Below are 21,094 nucleotides of genomic sequence, written 5' to 3' on the forward strand. Positions count from 1 at the left end.
GAATCCAATCCTATCCGGTCCGCGGATTTATCCATGGATAACGGATTTATCCGACCCATGAAGTGCTCTAGCATCCATGTCTTACGGTTTTCGAAATATCTCGAATATCGGCTTTGCCCCAACTCCGGCATTGCCCCAACTTCCCCTAGGTTATCATATAACGGTAGTGTACCTGAAAAAAACTGCTTATCTTCATCTATGTTTTGCCAAATGACCGAGGAGAAAGAACAACTGAACTCCATTAACCCGCGCGGGGCTGGGGTCTCCAGCCGAACGCGCGGGGCTGGGGGGGGGGGTAAATTTCCCCCCCTGTTATCTCCCGAACTAATGGTCCGATTTGGAAAATTCAAACGCCAATCGAAAGCTCTCATCACGAACTACTAAAAACATGTACTTAATTTAAAGTTTGAGGTCAAGGTCAAGGTCAGGTCAAGGGTACAAATTGCAAGTTTCTACAGTATCGGCCTTGCACCGTAGTTGCCGAAGAATGGAGTCATGGACTGAGACTGATCGCCCAAAACGTGTTCTTAGGCTACCAAGACAATATTCGTTGCATACAATATCATTCAGAGGTCAAGGTCAAGGTCAGGTCAGGTCAGGTCAGGTCAGGTCACCAAAAAACAAAATATAGAAAAGGGCATGTGCGACACATGTTTCATGGGTCATTTTACTCATAGAATTCAATAGGCACACTCAATAATTGATATGGACCACCTCTGGATGAATTTCAGGTCGAGGTCAGGTCAAGGTCAGGTCAAGTGAGGTCAAATTTTGAAGTTGGTTGTTAAGGCCTAAAAAGGTGTCTATCTGATGCAGTTTTTCACGGCGAATCGAATGGTGCTATTTTTGTTTTCGTACGAGGTCTAGAACTTCCAAAAAAGTCATTTTTCAAAAAAATTGTGTGTCGTGACGTCATACAATTTTGAATAACTCCCACATTTTTGAACCGATTCTTCTAAAATTTGGTATGTAGGTGCACATAGACCATTTCTCTGACATGTATTCCGGTTTTTTTGATAGACTAAAAATTTTGGATTTTATAATGATTTTCCCAAAAAAGTCAGTTTGTTGAAAAACATTAGGCCAAAATCCAAAATTTTCAAAAAACCGAGATGGCCATTTGATAGACAAAGTAAAATTACGTATAACCTTTTTTGTTACGTCTTGATCCCTTTAAAAATGAAGATGTTAGCGGCGTTTGAACTTTTGCCGTTTTTTAGGCGAAAATGGCGAACATGACGTCACTAAAACGTCAATTTCTCAAAAAAATTCCGACGGATTTCGCTCAAATTTTCAGGTAACGTGTCAAATTGATGTAAGAAAAGGTACTGAAAGTTTGGCGGCGCTGCGCGCCGCCGTTTTTGAGATATCGCAAAAATTCGCGAGGGGGGTAAAATTTACCCCCCCCCCAGCCCTGCGCGGGTTAACTACAAAACGTGACTCAAAATGGTATGTTATTAGGAACAAGCAATAAAAAGTAAAACGGTTTGTGGCAGGGATGCGGAGCCGGAGCCGGAGCCGGAGCCGGAGCCGCCGGAGCCGGCATATTTTGCCCGGAGCCGGAGCCGGAGCCGGAGCCGTGAAACAATGTAGCCCGGAGCCGGAGCCGGAGCCGGAGCCGTCAAAAAAGGGGGCGACTCCGGCTCCTTTTCTTTAGAGGAAACAATTATTTACCTAGTTCGGTTTGACAGTAGCGACCGTCGAGGTCCTGGTCAGTGTTCTCTACCTTCAGTGTTCGCATACACGGTTACACCTCGCCTCGCATTCAAAGCAATGCTGCCACCACCTTCAAGGCGTAAAACAATGTGGTATTCAAAATAGCCTTGTTATACAAATACAGTAGCAACGTGCACCAATCCCATCGCCTTTTTTCTTCCATCCGTATTTGATTGATCGCATAGGGGATGTACTTAGTAGAAGCCGGAGCCGGAGCCGCCGGAGCCGGATCATTTTACTCGGAGCCGGAGCCGGAGCCGGAGCCGCCATGACATTTCACCCGGAGCCGGAGCCGGAGCCGGAGCCGATTTTTTTCTCCGGAGCCGGAGCCGGAGTCGGAGCCGTCTGAAATTTCCACGGCTCCGCATCCCTGGTTTGTGGCTTTAGGCATCGGATCAATAACACAGAATCGAAAAACTTCGACAGCCATAATGCTATTCAGGACCTGTCATTCAGGAATTACAGGTTTTCTTGGACCCTGGCTCAAGCTTATCGGAGCGACTATATGGTATACAAATTGTTATGTATCTGAAGCAAAGCAGGATACGAAGTACTTCAGGAAATTTTCGTTTGGAGTGACTTAGTTTCCCGACAGAAACGCAAATGAAATGCTTTGATTTTGGTGCAGTGCATTCTGGTGCATCAACATTGGACATCCAGCTATCTAAATATAGTTGCGTTGTTCCTTTTGAAGCAATGTCCACCATGCCATCCTATAATAGCCAAAGTAGCGATTTCCTAAGACATATATGAATCGGGCGGTTAGTCCGCGTCAGATGTGTTGCGCGCTAAGTAATGCATGGTAACGACACGTGAATCGATGGCTCAGCTTCGGGCCACGTGAACCCGCAGCACGTCACGTGATGTGACCGCTGGTGTCTGGCGGTGACGTGTGCCAACGAATGACCTTTGGCCAGCGGCCACCGGAATCTATCCAGCATAGACCTGCGACACGAACGCGTCGAACACTGCTGCCAATCGGAAACCAGCCGATGTCTGGTCGTAAACTGGAGTCGACCATTAGCCTGCAGTCAGATGTTATCAAATGGATTGTAAAGTAAGCTTTATGTCGGTCATTGTGACAGCTAGAATGCAGCCGAACACTGAATGTGTCACATTGTGTCCATTTTGAGTTAGGACGTCGGTTATAAACAGGCATCAGGATGCTGCTAGTATGCATAAGTGCCTAGTGTAGCAAAACATTGATATTGAGTTGGAAACGTAATTGGACAATGTCTCCTACAAACATCATCGTCAGAATGTGAGGCAATCATTTTGTCGATTAGACGGCCACAATTTGGAGCATTTACTACCTATGATTGTGGTAAAATGACTCATTCCGATCATCAATAGTTTTGCAATAAATGTCCAGGGGAGGTACGGTAAACCACCACCGCAGTAACAAAGGCTACATACTTATATATAGGCTTCCCTCTAAACTGACAGAGTATAAGGCTAAGCACTTGTCTCCTGAAACAAAGCAACAAGAATGCGGCACACCATAACACACCATGCACTGTCGGAAGTACAAGCGATACCGTGTGGCTAAGGCCACCAACGGTTCAGAGACATATTCCAAATAGAATGGCATGCGATGTGAGTGTGACCTCGTTCGACTAGCATCGTGAGCTTTCATGGTTGTGAAGCTATAAGGTGACTTATCCCGAACGAAAAGCTTATCAACCGATGCGCCTGCCACCTGAGACGACAGGCACGATAATGCGAAAGTCGTAGTCCTGACTCTGAGACCTTTTTTTGAAGTTATTAAAAAATTGCACCCCACTTCGAGGCCTTTTACCTGACCTTGGAGGTCACCGCTTGACTACCGAACTTAACCCGCGCCCTGGTGGGGTCTGTTTATAACGCGATCTGGTGGGGGGGGGCTATTGTTTGCCCCCCTCATATCTCCGAAATTACTGGACGGATCCGCAAAATTCAAACGGCGTTCGAAAGGCCTGTCAAATTTGTCGAAGGAAACCAAATGTCATTGGCCTCGGGGTCACCGATGACGTCACAGATCAGGTCAAAGATCAAATATTTCACCGTTCACGGGTCATCTAGGGAATGCGCTATAACACCGAGGAAAACGCATTTTGTCGAGGATAAGCGATAGGGCGTCAGTTGTCTAGTACATATGTTGCTATTAGGGGTCACTGACAATTCCAGGTGAGGTCACAGGTCAGGTCACCAAGGGTCAGCACATGAACCCAACTTTACTAAGGTTGTGCGATGCATGTTTTATGGTCACTTTTTTATTTCCAACTCAATAGTGTTGGTTTTACGACCATCAGGTAAGGCTTAGGTCACTTTCTGGTGAAGGTCAGGTCAAGGTCAGGTCAAATAGGTCAAATTTCAAAGTTGATAGTTTTGCATAAAATGGGGATTGATTCGATGCAGCTCGTCACGGGGAGTCTAATGGTTGTCTTTGTTTTGCGCTACGGGGTCTAGAATTGCAAAAAAAATGAGTTTGAAAATTTGACGTCATCAATTTCAAACAGTTTTTCGCTATAACTTGGCCAAAAAAGAGGTATCGATCTCAAATTTGGTATGTGGATAGAGGGCGGTAAGGACTATCACATTTATCCCGTTTTTTTCGAAATTCAAAAAACTTTTTGGATTTTTCGGCTATTATATTAAAAAAAATCTATTTGTTGATTTTTGGGGGTCAACATCCCGAAAATTCCAAAATCTGAGATAACAGTTTTGTAGCCCTGTCAATTCTACAGCTTTTATGTCTTATGATTTTTCTGTATTTGCAAAGCTATAGGCCTGACAGCTCTTCCCGCGAAGCCCTTTTTTGGGTCGAAAACGGAAGAACATGACGTCACTCTGACGTCATTTCCGGCCAACTTATCACAGCCTTTGGAAAATTTTTGCTGGCAATGTGTAAAATTGATGTCCGGGAGGGTACTGAAAGTTTGGTGACGATCGCCGCAGTGTTTCTGGAGATATATCGAAAAGGCTGGAGGGGAGGGGGCAAAAAATAGCCTCCCCCCCGCCAGGGCGCGGGTTAAATTGGGTACCAGTTGCTGCGTCTTGTAAGTCGTAAGAGCGCAAACTCTTTTTTCCAGATCTCTCGTTCCAATCAGGCCAGGCCTATCTTGCTCGAGGGGTCGCATCCCCCCCCCCCTCCCCCTGCCGGGTTGTACGTAGCAAAGCGCTATAGTTTGGCGAGGAAATAAGGTGCCGATGGAAACTTCTACTGAAAAATAACCACGTCAATGTATGTACGGCCCTCCAGGTATTAAGTGGTTGGTTGCCATCATCACAATAATCGATCTGCATTGATGAATACGTCTAATGGCTGTTGAAAACCATTGCCGAAGTGTGTGCACGAACCCCTTTCTCATTTCTAATTGAGTCATTTTACAGGAGTGTCTCTGTCATTCAAAGTTATTGCACCAAAAGCACATAGGCTAACAAACCACTCTTTTGCTGGAGGGCTGTACCTAATCTAGGAAGACAAATAAACTTGCCAATGGTTGTTTATCATCATAACGCCTTGCGACATGTCATTTCGGAATTCAAGGCCCTCTGTTATTTGCTTACAACAATCGATACACTTTCTTAGACACCTGCGTTTCTAATCTCCATATTCTGCACTACAACATGAATAACGTCGGCTTTCATCGCCGAAACCAATCAGAAGCCCCACTGCGAGTGCTTCAATCAGAAATACCTCAAAGCAGCTGCTCTGGAAAGGATGAAGAGATCACACAGTCGGGTGGGATCAAATGAGACCAGGCTTGGCAGCTGGCTTGTGGGAGCTGAGCACCTGCAAATGGAAATGCAGCGCTGCCGTGTAGGTGACGCATGTAGGACGCTGGAATAGGTCAAGTTGACGACCCTCGACGACACATTTGACAAGCACCAGAGAGGATGAGCGGGTCATGTGACCTGCACATGTGGTCAAGGTCGTTAAGGTCACATGGGTGTCTCGGAATGTTTTATAATTGATCATGATCGCACTCGCTGAATTTCGCATCTTTTTTAGGGATTCCCCTACTTTTATCAGGCTTTGACAGGATGTCTATAATGCAATGCAAACTTTGTGGTCAGTGCAAAAGTTTTTGGATGGCGTTAAGTGGCAGCTGATTCCCAAATCTATTTCTTGCACCCAATATATTGATTACATTGACTCAGTTAAAAAGAAACTGGAATTGTTTCGTAATTAGGTACTTCAACCACCATTCATGTCCCACATGAGCTTTCAAGCATGCCCTTTTCTCGGTAGTCCTTTGCGCTGGCGAGGCCCGGCCCCAGAGAGTGTCTGGTATGGCAGAGGACCCGCGGCTCATTATACGAGCTGTGATAAAGCACCTCGCTGGGGAGGCGCGATCTCTCTACTAGTTGTCAGCACGCTGGATGAAATCATGCCTGGATAGCTGAAGCATCAACCATGGCTGATCAAAACGCATGAATTCTACAGATAGCTGCATGCAATATGCATTCAGTAATCTATGGCGAGCACTAACGATGAGGCTGTGGTGCAGTGTCGGGAATGACATACCCAGCTGGCGTCGAAGTCTAGTAGGAAAATCTGGAAATCCCCGACGTGACGTCACGTCGGGGATGACCGACGGCACCTTGCACTGAAAGATACGGCAGAACGGCTATTTTTGAAAAATGATTAAAAATACTTTTATGTTGGTATGACACATAAAACGCTTATCAGCATGTTCCTCATCATGTGAGAAAGGCATATCCGTGGTCCAAAATAGCCGAGACCCTCCCAATTTCCAACCATCGACCTGATAAGCAAAGGATGTAAGCGTAATCCTTAAGGGCGACTTTCCGTTACATATCCGTGCATATGCAGCCTTATGGAAATCGGTAGTTTGGCGATTGGCGACGCGCGCGACAACTGTGCTGCGACTGTAGCGACACCTGGTGGCTGCTTTTCTGCTGTATGTAGGTATTGGGGTTTTGCCAGATGTGGTTCCTACTGCTACACCACTATGTTGACCCAATACTAGAAAAGTTATTTTGCTAGTAAAAGGCAAGCAAATTGAAAATTGATAATTTGCTTACAAATGATAACGAGATAATAATAAAGAAACTTTGATTGAATAATTATTTAAATAATCAACCGTGAAACTATATTCTGGTAGGTTTAGTAGAAATAAGTCCGTGCAACCTTGTATTTAGGGCCTTGGACATACCTACCTGACTTTTGTCTCGAAAAATAATTATATAAGCATTGACGCTTAACGGCCCGAAGCTCTCACCTCATATCACTCCGCAGACGGATCCCTACTGCCCCGTGGTGCGCAATACTGGTCGTAATCCGCGGGGCAGCAGTAACGGGTTCAATCTGACCGTTTTCGCGCCGGGGGCGGTGTGCGCGGCTACGTCCGGCGGCCATTTGCTGGTGGCCGTAATGAAATTGGCCGGCCGGGGATCAGTCACCAATCAATCCGCGGTGACCTGCCGCGACCTGCCGACATCCGGCTCGTACGGTGCTCCGAGGGTCGCCGCGAGGGCCGCCGCGAAATGTCGCTCCAAGGACCGTCGCGAGGGTCGTTCCGAGCCGCTGACCGTGTCCAGCCGCATCTCGGTGCAGCTGTCAGCCCCGGGATCTGCCACAGCTGTGTTTGTCAGTCCCAGGGTGCTGCCCCAGCTCTGGACCTGTCAGCCCCCATGGGACCTACCGACGGACAGGTGGGGATGGCCCGGGTCTTACCGCCGTCACACGGCTATCATAGAGCGTGACCTGGCTGACAGAAATGCCGCAGGGATATTTGGCACATCGGCAGAAAGTTAGGACCATCGGGCAGTAGCAGTTTCTGTGAGCACAAAAACTGCGCGTAGAAACAGCACTGTTTCTACGCGCAAGCGGTGTCTTGGATGTCGGTAGGTATGTCAGTGACACGGTTTGCGTGCGCTTTTATGGAAGAAGGCCTTAACCCGCGCGGGGCTGGGGTCTCCAGCCGAACGCGCGGGGCTGGGGGGGGGGTAAATTTTACCCCCCCTGTTATCTCCCGAACTAATGGTCCGATTTGGAAAATTCAAACGCCAATCAAAAGCTCTCATCACGAACTACTAAAAACATGTACTTAATTAAAAGTTTGAGGTCAAGGTCAAGGTCAGGTCAAGGGTACAAATTGCAAGTTTCTACAGTATCGGCCTTGCACCGTAGTTGCCGAAGAATGGAGTCATGGACTGAGACTGATCGCCCAAAACGTGTTCTTAGGCTACCAAGACAATATTATTTGCATACAATATCATTCAGAGGTCAAGGTCAAGGTCAGGCCAGGTCAGGTCAGGTCACCAAAAAACAAAATATAGAAAAGGGCATGTGCGACACATGTTTTATGGGTCATTTTACTCATAGAATTCAATAGGCACACTCAATAAGTGATATGGACCACCTCTGGATGAATTTCAGGTCGAGGTCAGGTCAAGGTCAGGTCAAGTGAGGTCAAATTTTGAAGTTGGTTGTTAAGGCCTAAAAAGGTGTCTATCTGATGCAGTTTTTCACGACAAACCGAATGGTGCTATTTTTGTTTCCGTACGAGGTCTAGAACTTCCAAAAAAGTCATTTTTCAAAAAAATTGTGTGTCGTGACGTCATAAAATTTTGAATAACTCCAACATTTTTGAACCGATTCTTCTAAAATTTGGTATGTAGGTGCACATAGACCACTTCTCTGACATATATTCCGGTTTTTTCGATAGACTCAAAATTTTGGATTTTATAATGATTTTGCCAAAAAAGTCAGTTTTTTGAAAAATTTTTGGCCAAAATCCAAAATTTTCAAAAAACCGAGATAGCCATTTGATAGACAAAGTAAAATTACGTATAACCTTTTTTGTTACGTCTTGATTCCTTTAAAAATGAAGATGTTAGCGGCGTTTGAACTTTTGCCGTTTTTGAGGCGAAAATGGCGAACATGACGTCACTAAAACGTCAATTTCTCAAAAATTTTCCGACGGATTTCGCTCAAATTTTCAGGGAACGTGTCAAATTGATGTAAGAAAAGGTACTGAAAGTTTGGCGGCGCTGCGCGCCGCCGTTTTTGAGATATCGCAAAAATTCGCGAGGGGGGGTAAAATTTACCCCCCCCCAGCCCCGCGCGGGTTAAATTACTGGCTCATCGTTGCTTTATAGACGGAATATCGGTTTCCTTTTCCATCGATTGTGCCTTTCAAGGTGGCGCCTGTGAAGTGTTTTCTTTGTCTCCGATGTTCAGAAAAAGCCATCAGTTCCGTGTGTTAGTAAAGCTCTTGAAAGCACTCAGTTTCCCCAAATATTTGTTTGAAGCTCCGGCGACAGAAATGGAAATGAAACCTGCTGAGAGCTAAATCTTTTGTACGAATCTATCGCTCTTAAATTTCCGGTCTGTTGGGTCTGAGGAAGACATGGCTTATCCTATTGGCAGCTCAGGCGGATTGAGGCATAGGCGGCGGAACGGGGGGGGGGCACCGGGGCACCGTGCCCCCCCTTGAATTCTGCAAGGGGGACACCAATAGCAAGGTGCCCCCTTAAATTTGATGTATTAGTACCAGGGGCGGATTCGGGAAAACTCCAAGGGGAGGGTCATGAATCGAAGTGGTGCCCCTACCTATACCCAAAATTAAAACCTCAACGGATTTCGGCCACTTAATTTTGGTGGTGCCCTATTTTCATTTTTTATTTTCTTTATTTTTGGTTAGTCATGTGATGACTGGTGCCCCTGCTAGGCCGCTGGTGCCCCTGGAAAGACTGTGGTACCTACCTACCCTGCCCCCTGACAAGCCTACGGTGGGCCCTGACATGACTTAGGTGCCCATGGGCCCTGACAGGCCCGTGGTGCCCCTGACAGGCCTGTGGTGTCCTTGCTAGGCCTGTCGTGTCCTTGCTAGGCCTGTGGTGTCCTTGCTAGGCCTGTGGTGTCCTTGCTAGGCCTGTGGTGTCCCTGGGCCTTGGCAGGTCTGTGGTGCCCCTGGCGAGCCCGTGGTGCCCTTGTTAGAACGCAGGTGCCCTTGACAGGTTTGTGGTGCCCCTGACAATCCTAAAGTGCCAGCGACAGGCTTGTGGTGCCCTTGACAGGCCCATGGTGCCCTTGCGAGGCCGGTGGTTCCCCTGCGAAGCCAATAGTGCCCCTGGCAGGCCTCTGGTGCCACTGGCAGGTCTGTGGTGCCCCTGGAAGACCTGTAGTGCTTTTGCTAGGCCGATGGTGCTCCTGACAGGCCTGTGGTGCCACTGAAAGGCCCGTGGTGCCCCTGCTAGGCCTGTGGTACCCCTGGCGGGCCTGTGGTTCCCCTTTCGGCTGTCAGGCCTGTGGTGCTCCTGGCAGGCATGTGGTGACCCCAGGCCCTAAGTCATGACCCATGTGACCTCCCCCCTGGGATTCGCCACTGATTAGTACTGCGATGGCTTCTTGGGATTTTGATACATGTAGGATAAATGGAATTTATCAAACGACAATAAGGAAGAGACAAACACATAGGTACTTGAGGAGGATCAGCTTAAAGTTAACCACACATAGCAAGGGTGTAATTTTCCTAAAATGATTGTGGGTGCCCAGCTGTAGGGGCGCCCGGCGCCAGGCCGGTTTGGGACGCGATGGATATTCTTCATGTGGGAGCCTAAATTAACACCGAATTTGATAACATTGCTAGCCGAAGGGCGCTTCAAGTGACGTGTCTGACTAAACAAATACACGCTTAAAAGTGGAAACTGACCGGAAGGACGTAAAAAAGATGTAGAGAGGCGCCATCCAGTAGGAGGGGCACCAAATGTGGAGGCGCCAGACGTTTCCGAGGGCGCCGTGAGACGATGAAAAGGGCGTCATTCTCTTAGGAGGGCGCCGAGTGATTGAAAACGCTATGAGGTCCAGGGGCGCTAAGAGGCCAGAAGGGCGCCGCACAGTCAGTAGTGCTACGTTGGTGGGGACGTGGGGGCGCCAGATGGTTACGAGGGCGCCATGAGATCATGAAAAGGGCGCCATTCTCGTAAAAGGGCGCCGAGCGATTGAAAACGCTATGTGGTTCAGGGGCGCTGAGAGGCCAGAAGGGCGCCGAACAGTCGAGGGATGCACGGTGAACAGAAACCTAAGGACGCGAGACGGTCAGGAGGGCGCCGTTAGACCATGAGAATGGCGCGGTGCTGTCAAAAGTGCGCCATTCTCCCAGAAGGGCGCCGAGTGATTAAAAACGCTATATTATCCATGAACGCGAGACGGTCAGGAGGACGCCGTTAGAGCATGCGAAGGACACCGTACTCTCGAAAGGACGCTTGCAGCCTTGTAAGAGACTTGTGGGTGCATTTTCATCATTGTGGGGGCATAATTCAGGATTGTTGGTGCATATGCCCCCACAAAGAGATATAAAATTACACCCCTGCATACGGGGGTGAACTGCCATTTTCGTTTAGTAAAAAAAAAGTAGATAAAATCATCGTGTCAGGGCTGTGACGAAAAATAAGTGGCCTAAATCCGATGAGAAAACAGGATTTGGGGGTACCCTAGGTTTGGCTCCTTGAGACATGGTGCCCCCCTTGTCTCAAATCGTTCCGCCGCCTATGGTTGAGGCGTGGCAAAGTATGTTCCTGTTGGGATTTTACACCCACAACACATCCGCTCACGCCGTTCTGGGCTGGACTTGGACAGTAGGGTTGTTAAAAAAGACGAATTTTGGAAAAGTATACGGGCTCATGGCTAATGTGGTGCGGTATTCTTTTCTGAGTCCAATGATGCCCATTTTTCTGAAAAGTATTAACTGTTAAGGGCTCCTCAAACGGCTTAAAGAGGACCATGTTACGCCCGCCGACCGGCCGGTGTCAATAAGGGCGAGAATTCGACGCCGCGCACGGGCGGCAGCGCCTTATCGGCACCGCGCGCCACGGCATCTGCCGGGCGGCCGGCTGGGCAGTGGGAAGTTACAAGCGCGTGGTCTTATTGCACACGATCGGGGTGAGCTATCCCATGTTTTCGGGGCGGAAAGTTTCAGTGCAGCATCGGTGCGGCGGCTGCGGTGGTCTGTGTCGATGGTACAGAAAATAAGTCAAACATAGCTGAGAAAAGACTGAATGATTCCGGTTAGTTGCCTCGAAACAATCCATTTCAAGAATACATTTGCCTTCTTAACGTACCGTATCACTTGTTAATTCCTTAAAAAGCAAACTCTGAGCAATAACAGACTTCTTTGCATTGCTGTTGACAATTCACGTTACTTTTGGACGGTGGCTCGCACGCCCAATATGCTGCCACGCATCTTAAATCTAACGGCGAAACGCGCAACTGTGCGAGAATCGAAAATTCACGATTTACGTACAGCAAGAGCTGGCAATGCACAAGAACAGAATATGGAGACCCGGAAGTCATCGGTCCAAGTTTGGGGGTGGGTTTGACGAGCATGGGCGTCACCAATGTCATTATGCAGATACGTTGATGTCAAATGCTGAAGCAACAGAATCGACGCCAGATTTAACTTAGATTAGCAGGCCGAAATAAAACATAGCATGTCCGGGAATGACAGGGTGGCCACCCTGACAGTGTGACGAAGTGAGACATGAGTAGAGACATTAGCCGGAGTACCTATAAAGCGCCGTTTATCCAATCCTTCGAGCATAAGCGACGCCGGCAGTCCGGCCGGGGCGGCCGTGCCCACCGATGCCGATCAAGACCCGAATCCAGACCCGGCATAGAACACAGCTCTGCCCTGACGTGACACATTACCCCGGTGTGTCACCCATGATGGATAGACCAATGCATGAGCCTTGCCAGCTCCTGTTGTACCTACTTCGTTAAATTTTCGATTCTCGCTAAGTTGCCGTTTCGTCGTTGGAATAGAGCTACGCGGCAGCATATTGGAGCTGCGAGCCACCGTCCAAAAGCAACTTAAATTGTCAACAGCAATGCAAAGAAGTCTGTTCATGGGTGAAACTTTGACATCACCATTGGGGTCCCAAACGTCCAAGGGGGCCTCCATTTAGTGGGGGCCTCCAAGCAATTAGGGGCCTCCAATTGCGGAAGCGGTAATTTACGAACCACGCCAGGGCCTCCTCTAAGAAATTTTCACTGGGGGACCAGAGGCTCAGAAGCCAAACCTAGGGTACCCCCAAATCCAGTTTTCTCATTGGATTTAGGCCACTTATTTTTCGTCACAGCCCGGATGCCATGATTTTTTTTTAATATTAATAAAGAAATGGTAGGTCACCTGACCTTACTCATGGATCCAGGCCAGCAGGATGACATTGTATGTAAATATCCCCGCGTCGACCGAAATCGACGAAAATTTCTGGCTTTTTCACTTTCGACAATAAAACAAAAGGCCTTTATTATAAAAAAAAGAATTTAACGGCACAGCATTGCGCAAGGAATCTAACCGACCCCAGAAAGTGTGAGGGCTAACCCTCGCCCGCACCTGGGGGGAGGGTTGCCACCCCCAAGTTAGTTTTTTTGCTCTACACTGAACATTTTTTAAGCTAGAAATCTGATTTTGGGATAGCTGCTTTTCTAAATTCTATCTTTTCTCAGCGTCCATTGAAAATTTCAAGTTTCTGTGGCTTTTGGGTTTGGAGATATGATCTTGTTCTTCAGGTCATGTCATGACCTAAATGACGGATACCCAATATCCTGCGTTTGCTATGGGCCTTGTGAGCTTTTGACACCTTGATGTCGTTTTTTTTTTTTGCCAATCTTACCTCCCACCTATCATTGAACATGTTGTTCTGCCGTCTGCGATGTACAGATGTCAGGGTCAGGGTACATCAGTACATACACAGACATACACAGACATACAAAAACATATATCATTGACCTTGACCTAACTTGACGTGAAATGATCACAGCCAGCAAATTAGTCGGATAGTGTGAAAAAGAGCTGTTCTAGCTGGCTTGGCACCAATACGGCAGCGTCATCGGTATATGATGGGTTGGCCCGCTGCTTGTGTAGGCATTTTATTCGACATCACCACAATTTATTCAAACAAAATTTTAAGCTTCGCAGTCAAGAGCAACATATTTTTTTTGGGAAGAGACGAAGCCAATGATACCAAATTTTACCTCATCAGGCAGTCATTGACCTTCCAGGTCAGGTCAAACTAAAGAACGTTGCTGTTTGCGGTCACCGTTGCCCGTTGGAATATCACGTGCGCTGCTCATCATATACCGATGACGCTGCCGTATTGTGGTGCCAAGCCAGCTAGAACCTCTTTGTCACACTATCCGACTAGGTTTTTGCTGGCTGTGGTCATTTCAGGTCAAGTAAGGTCAAGGTCAATGATATGTGTTTGTATGTCTGTGTGTGTCTGTGTGTATACTGATGTGTGCACTGATTATGAATGTGTCCCTATAGCATGAGATCATGAACTGAGAAGCTTTTACCAAATATACAGGCAAAGAAACTTCACGAAAGTAAATTCAGCTCGCCTAAAACGCAAAATTTTTAGATGACCGAGGCTGACCTTGGCCCTGACCCTAGCGTCTCTACATCATCGAACAACATGTTCCATGATAGGTGGGAGGTAAGACTGGCAAAAAAGGCCGAAATCAAGGTGTCAAAAGCTCATAAGACCCATAGGCATCGCAAGATATTGGGTATTTGTCACTTGGGTTATGACATCACCTGAAGAATAAGATCATATCTCCGAAACCAAAACCACAGAAACTTGGAATTTTCAATGGACGCTAAGAAAGGATAGAGAAGCAGCTATAGCTATGCGAAACATCCGGCTTCTAGCAATCAAAATGTTGAGTGCAGAGCAGAAAAAAACCTGGGGGGGGGGTGGCAACCACTGCCCTCCATGTGCGGGCGAGGATTAAATAATTTGAATATCAGGAAAACAATTTATTCAAACAGGTATTCCAACAGAGTCCCGCTTTTTATAGGTGACCTCCGATTTGTGTACCTAGCCTCTAAGTTGCCCAGGGGGCCTCTTATTTGTAGGTACGTACATACAGTACAGAGAGCCTCCTACTTCGACTACTTGCACAGAGAGCCTCCTTTTTGTACATACAGCTAAGCTTCTACAGGTCGAGCGCCGGCCTCCTATTTGTACGTACAGAGAGCCTCCTACTATTACAGTGGGCCTCCTATTTGTCTAGGGGGCCTCCTATAGGTTAATGGCGCCTCCTATTTGTCCAAGTGGCCTCCTATTCGTCTAGGGGGCTTCATATTTGTCCAGGAGGCCTCCTGTTTGTCCAGAAGGTCCCTATTTATCCACGGGGCTTCTATTTTCCAGGGGGCCTCCTCTTTATCCAGGGGGCCTCCTACGTGTTCAGGGGCCTCCTATTTGTCCAGGGGCCCTCCTATTTATCCAGGGGTCTTCTATTCGACCAGGGGTCTCATAATTGTGCAGGGGCCTCTTATTTGTCCAGAGGTCTACTACTTGGGCCTCCTTTTTTGAAGGGCCTCCTTTTTGTTAAGGGAGCCTTTTAACCCTCGCCCGTAAACGGTGTTTTGCCACCTTCGCCCATGCAGGGGGGGGGGGTTGGTGCGACCCCCCCCTGGCGTTTGAAAACGGAGCGTCGTAGAGCTTAGCGGAAAAGACCAACGGATTGCTCTCAACGAGATCTCGCGATTGGTGGTATATTTTTTGGTCTTAGGTCAACATTTGACCTACTTATGACCGGTCAAAGGTCAAATTTTCGGAAAAATCTAACTTTTTCATATTTCCGCGCCGATTGCGGCAAAACGGTAAGAGATATCGACTTGAAACCTTCACTATCGTGATCCTTGATCAATTCTCTATCGTTTGGTGTGTATTTTGATGCCATAACTCTAAAAATGATGCGTTGGGAGCATCGGAAGTCTGCAAGGTCATTTGTGCATTGGGTCACGTCAGGCGAGTGACGTCACTGACCTGACCCTGACCCAAAATGAACTACAAGAAACAACTGACGATGCCTGAAATGGATAGCAAATTCGAATTCAGGGCATCAAAATACCCCGAAAAGGCATACAAGTGCAAGAAGTCATTACAGGTCAACCGAGGTCACTGACCTGACCTTGACCTTTAGTAACCTTGAAAAGGTCAACGGACATTGTGCCAATGTCAAATCAGCCAGTTATGATTCTAAAACAATCCATCAGTGTGTCAGGTCAGTCGGCATTTATACCATTGTGAAGCAATCTCCAATTTAGCGTAAATCTGGCCGGAGGTTGTTCCCTTTATGACGTCATAACTCCGTGACCTGACATGACCTTGACAAAAAATTTTTACCAAAAGTTGCGCAAAGGATGCCCCAAAGGGTACTGAAAATTTGAGCAGGCTATCTGAAACGGTTCGGCGTGTAGCTAAGAAAAACCTCAGGGGGGGGGGTTGCACCAACCCCCCCCCCTACATGGGCGAGGGTTAATTGTTCAGGGGCCTCCTATTCGTACAGAGGGCCTCTAGCTCCTACTTGTCCATGGGGGCTCCTATTTGTTCAAGAGGCCCCCTATTTGTACAGGGGGCCTCCTATTTGTCCAGGGGGCCTCCTATTTGTCCAAGCGGCTGTTATTTTCCTAGGGGGCCTCCTATTTGCCCAAGAGCCCTCCTATTTGTCCAGCGGGCATCCTACTTGTTCAGGGGGCCTCCTATTTGTCCAGGGGGCCTCCTATTGGTTAAAGTAGCCTCCTATTTATCCAGAGGGCTCCTATTTTTAGGGGGCCTCCTCTTTATCCAGGGGGCCTCCTTCTTGTTCAGAGGGCCTCCTATTTATCCAGGGGCCTTCTATTCGTCCAGGGGGCCTCCTATTTGTCCAGGGGGCCTCCTAATTGTCCAGGGGGCCTCCTTTTGTGAAAGGGGCCTCCTATTTGTCCAGGGGGCTCCTAATTGGCCAGGGGGCCTCCTTTTGTGAAAGGGGCCTCCTGTTTGTCTAGGTCTAGGGCCTCCTATTTGTCCAGACCCAGGGGGCCTCCTATTCGTACAGAGGGGGCCTCCTATGTCCAATACTTGTCCATGGGGCCTCCTACTTGTTTAGGGGGCCTCCTACTTGCTCAGGGGGCCTCCTATTTGTCCAGGGAGCCTCCCATTTGTCCAACAGGGCCTCCGAATTGTCCAAGGGGCCTCCTATTTATACAGAGAACCTTCTATATGAACATCGGACCTCCGTTTGTAAAGTAGCTGGTGCGTCTCGGGGGCCTCCACTATTGGGGTCCCAAAATGACAATTGGGGTCCCAAATGTTCGCACTGGGGTCCCACATGGGACCTCGAAAGTATACAAAGTTACACCCATGAGTCTGTTATTGCTCAGAGCTTGCTTTTTGAAGAATTAAAAAGAATTAAAAAGTGATACAGTACGTTAAGAAGGCAGCTGTATTCTTGAAACGGATTGTTTCGAGGCAACTATCCGGAATCGTTCAGTCTTTTCTGAGCTCTGTTTGAGTTATTTTCTGTATCATCGACACAGACCACCGCAGCAGCCGCACCGATGCTGCGCTGAAGCTTTCCGCCCCGAAAACATGGGACAGCTCACCCTGATCGTGTGCAATAAGACCACGCGCTTGTAACTTCCCACTGCCCAGCCGGCCGCCCGGCAGATGCCGTGGCGCGCGGTGCCGATAAGGCGCTGCCGCCGGCGCGCGGCGTCGAGTTCTCGCCCTTATTGACACCGGCCGGTCGGCGGGCGTAACATGGTCCTCTTTAAGCCGTTTGAGCAGCGCCTAGCAGTAATACTTTTCGGAAAAAATGGTATCATTGGACTCAGAAAAGAATACCGCACCACATGAGCCATGAGCCCATATACTTTTCCAAAAACCGGTTTTTTTAACAACCCTATTGGACAGCCAACTCCGCATGGGAGCGGCCAGGTGTGAGCCACCTCAAACTTTCAGCTCTGAGAGCGGAAACACTCCGTGGTGGCCTGCAACTGAGCACGGCGGCCGACCGGGCGTGCTCGGCCGTACTGGGCCGTGCTCGGCCGTGCTCGGCGCTCGCCACGGTCGGCAGCCTCGCGGAGACACCTCCCAAAGACCCCCTGGGGGGACATCGGGTGCTGGGCCGGTGCCGTCCCGGTGGACGGCCGGCGACGAACCGCACCAGCAGCCCTCCGCCGAACCGGCGCCGAGTCGAGCGACAGAACAGCAATCAGGTCAACGGCTCGTGCCCGTGATGAGATTCTCACCTGAAAGTTCAGTGCCCTCATATGAGATAATTAAATGGGTCTGGACAGCCCGGACACTTTGGAGTCACGTGATGTCCTGAGGCTCGGTCCGTTTCCTCAGAAGTGCTCAAATAATGCCATGGATGAGACACGAGATTGTCAGATTGGATTTATCACGAACTGTGACGGCTGCTGTCATCATGCACATGATTTATGCAAACGGCCGCGTGGGCCTTGTGCCAGAATGTTCCCCATTGAAATTACCAGTCTCTGTGAGCACTGAACTCAGCTGTTTGCACTGCTGCATTGATCCTGGTCAATGGTCATACATACATACATATAAGCAGAGTGTTTCTCAGAACCACTGTCGTCAAGAAGCACAACCAGGATTCGATCCTGATCTTTATCCCTTTGCTCCAGCTTCCGTTCATAATTCCAGCTCAACTCCCTCCTCTCCCTCCACCACGCCATACTCGATATAGAACTTAGCGGAAAATAAGCGTACTGCTCTCTACAATTAAGTGAACTCATCTCCAGACATAGGCGGCGGAACGGGGAGGGCACCGGGGCACCGTGCCCCCCTTTGATTTTGGTATTTTAACATTAGTCCTATGGGCATTGCATGGAAAGAATGGGACCAAAAGTCGGCAGTGCCTGCCCTTAATTGAAGATGTCCCGCCGCTACTGTCTCCACTCTCCAGAAAGAAATCAACACTTCCCTCATCAACACCGAATGACCGATTAATTTGACACTTACAGCCATTGATATGACTGACAGCTCCTCCAACACTCAGTAAACGCTAACGTGGCAGCTAGGTAAAATCCATGAAGCGGGTCGGACGCCAGCTCCGCGGTTTCCTATCACTAGGATGCGGGCTGCTGGCCGGTATCGGCTGTCGTTGATGGTACGACCGCCCTGGGCACTGTATGTATGTGGGTCCGGTCGGCGGTCGTCGGTCGTCGTCGGTCGGCGGCCGGCGGCAACGGACGGTCGTCAGTTGGTGCTGACGGTGCCGACGGTGAGCACCGACGGCAGGGCGGTGGACGCGCCGCTCTGTGACCGGACACTCTCGGCTCGACCCAGAACAGTGGCTGTGGTCGGACGGTGAGGTGTCGGACGTGGATCCACTCTGCTCTGTGCCGCCATCCAGTCACCAGATCAGTGAGCAGAAAGATAGGATCAACGGGAAGAACAGCTCACTGGGGACAATAAACTGAGACAGTCGCCCGTCTCAGAATGGCCAATAACGGCAGCGACACTGGCTTTGTCTCTGGGGCGTCGCTGAGTGCCGCGCCTGACATTCTTCCAGGCGATTTGACAACACCAAGTGTCGGAAATACGTCTCAAGAGGGTGGTGAAGAATACCTGATTTTCCAGCCGGGAATACAGGCCGGCTTTTACGTCATTTACTCGGCGATACTTCTGCTGGGCATCACCGGCAACTGTCTGGTGATGTACGCCGTGTTCCGCAACAAGGCCATGCAGACGGTGACCAACTACTTCATCCTGAACCTGGCGCTCTCCGACATCCTACTCTGCGTGCTCTGCGTGCCCTTCACGCCCCTCTACACGTTCCTCCAGCGCTGGATCTTTGGCGCATTTCTCTGCCACTTGGTCACCTGCACGCAGGCCGTCAGCATCTACATCTCCTCCCTGACGCTGACTGCCATCGCCATCGACCGGTTTGTAGTCATCATCCACCCGTTCCGACAGCGGATGAGCAAAACCATGTGCGTGGGGCTCATCATCTGCACCTGGCTCTTCTCCATCGTGGCTTCTCTGCCGTACGCCGTCTTCGTGGAGTACACCGTCTACGACGACATCTACGTGTGCCAGGAGAACTTCCCGGGCCAGGTGCGGCTGACGTTTGGCAGCATCACCACCGTGCTGCAGTTCGTCATCCCGTTCCTCATCATCACCAGCACGTACACGCTCATCTCGCTGAAGCTCTCCAGCCGGGCGCGCTGCAAGCCCGGCTCCAAGACGCTGCGAAAGGAGCAGGCCGACCGCGAGAGGAAGCGGCGCACCAACCGGATGCTGATCGCCATGGTGGCCGTGTTCGGCCTCTCCTGGCTGCCGCTCAACCTGATGAACATCCTGGACGACGTGTCCACCAACCTGGGCCTCGGCTGGGCGCGCTGGCCCTACTTCCACCTGCTCTTCTTCGTCACGCACGCCATCGCCATGAGCTCGACCTGCTACAACCCGTTCCTCTACGCCTGGCTCAACGAGAACTTCCGCAAGGAGTTCAAAGACATCCTGCCCTGCTTCCGTCGACGACGCCAGAGTCGGAGCCGCGCGATGTCGTGCGCGTTCTCTGACACCCGCCACCTCTCCACGACTCGCACGGCGCTAGAGCCGGAGACACAGATAAGACAGGACCTGCCCTCGAGGGCCACCTTCCAGAATAACACCGAGCTGGTGGACCTGCGCACCACCTGCGGGAACACCGGACCCGCCGAAACGGCGCCGGTCCAGAACAATGTCCAGGCAGGCGAGGCGGTCGCGGTACTCTGATCCCTTCCATAATGCGTGAGGCGTGGAGGTGATCATGACTGACTTCCCAGATTTGAAGCGATGTTTGGTGATATGCGTGCATGTCTATAAAGCGACATGTGAGTCAGCCAGGCGCGGATACAAGGGGGGGGGCCATGGGGGCCATGGCCCCCCCCTTGGCCGATTTTTTTTCAAAAATAAAATAAAAAGTTAAAAAGTTAAAAAGCTGAAAAGGGGGCCTCCTGAAAATAAAGTGGCCGAAATCCGATGAGTTTTTTTTTTTTAAACCTACTCACTTAGTTATTTCTTAGAAGACTAGCTGAGAAGACTTCTTTGTTAGAAGATTGGTAAAGCTTTTCATAACTTGGAGGCCTCTTATACTCACAGAGATGACCACTTTTACAGGGCCTCCTAACCTGCACAGAGGGCCTCCAAGCCTGCACAGATGTTGAGATGTTGCCTGAACAGCTAGATAAGCTCAATAGACGCAGTTTTTTTTTTGGGGGGGGGGGCCCAACAAGTGGGAAGATGGGGCCTCCAACAGGTGGGATTATGGGGGGGGGGCCTCCTGGTTTCTAATGGCCCCTCCCTTGGAGATTTTCTGGATCCGCCCCTGGAGTCAGCCATGTACATATATGGTATTGTAAAATGCTATCTGCGCATCGCAAAGTGCACAAAACACATCTATCTTTGTAAACGATGTCATGTGGAGCTTTGTATGTGTAATGTGTATTATATGTTTGAAAAAGTAGGCGTTTCTCATCACGGCAATGGAGACTTGCGTATTTTCACACAACCTGGTACATGTAGACACACGATTTACGCGGACCATCCCCTGCACGTTCCAAAACAACAATTCACGACGATT

At 49.3% G+C, this 21,094-nt stretch overlaps 1 protein-coding gene across 1 annotated transcript; it reads left to right on the top strand.

Annotated features, from left to right (window-relative positions):
• The first annotated feature begins 19,074 nt into the window (after positions 1-19,074).
• On the top strand, positions 19,075-20,247 carry LOC122373299 (prolactin-releasing peptide receptor-like). The gene has a single exon (XM_043351231.1). The coding sequence runs from the start codon at positions 19,183-19,185 to the stop codon at positions 20,245-20,247; it is 1,065 nt and encodes a 354-aa protein (XP_043207166.1). The 5' UTR covers positions 19,075-19,182.
• The last annotated feature ends 847 nt before the right edge of the window (positions 20,248-21,094 follow it).

This window comes from Amphibalanus amphitrite, unplaced genomic scaffold (assembly GCF_019059575.1).
Source record: "Amphibalanus amphitrite isolate SeventyFive unplaced genomic scaffold, NRLGWU_Aamphi_draft 001474F_arrow, whole genome shotgun sequence".
Taxonomy (NCBI): Eukaryota; Metazoa; Arthropoda; class Thecostraca; order Balanomorpha; family Balanidae; genus Amphibalanus; species Amphibalanus amphitrite.

Excerpts from the sequence above, each read along its gene's own strand:
- LOC122373299 (XM_043351231.1), top strand. The coding sequence starts at position 19,183 with ATGTACGCCGTGTTCCGCAACAAGGCCATGCAGACGGTGACCAACTAC.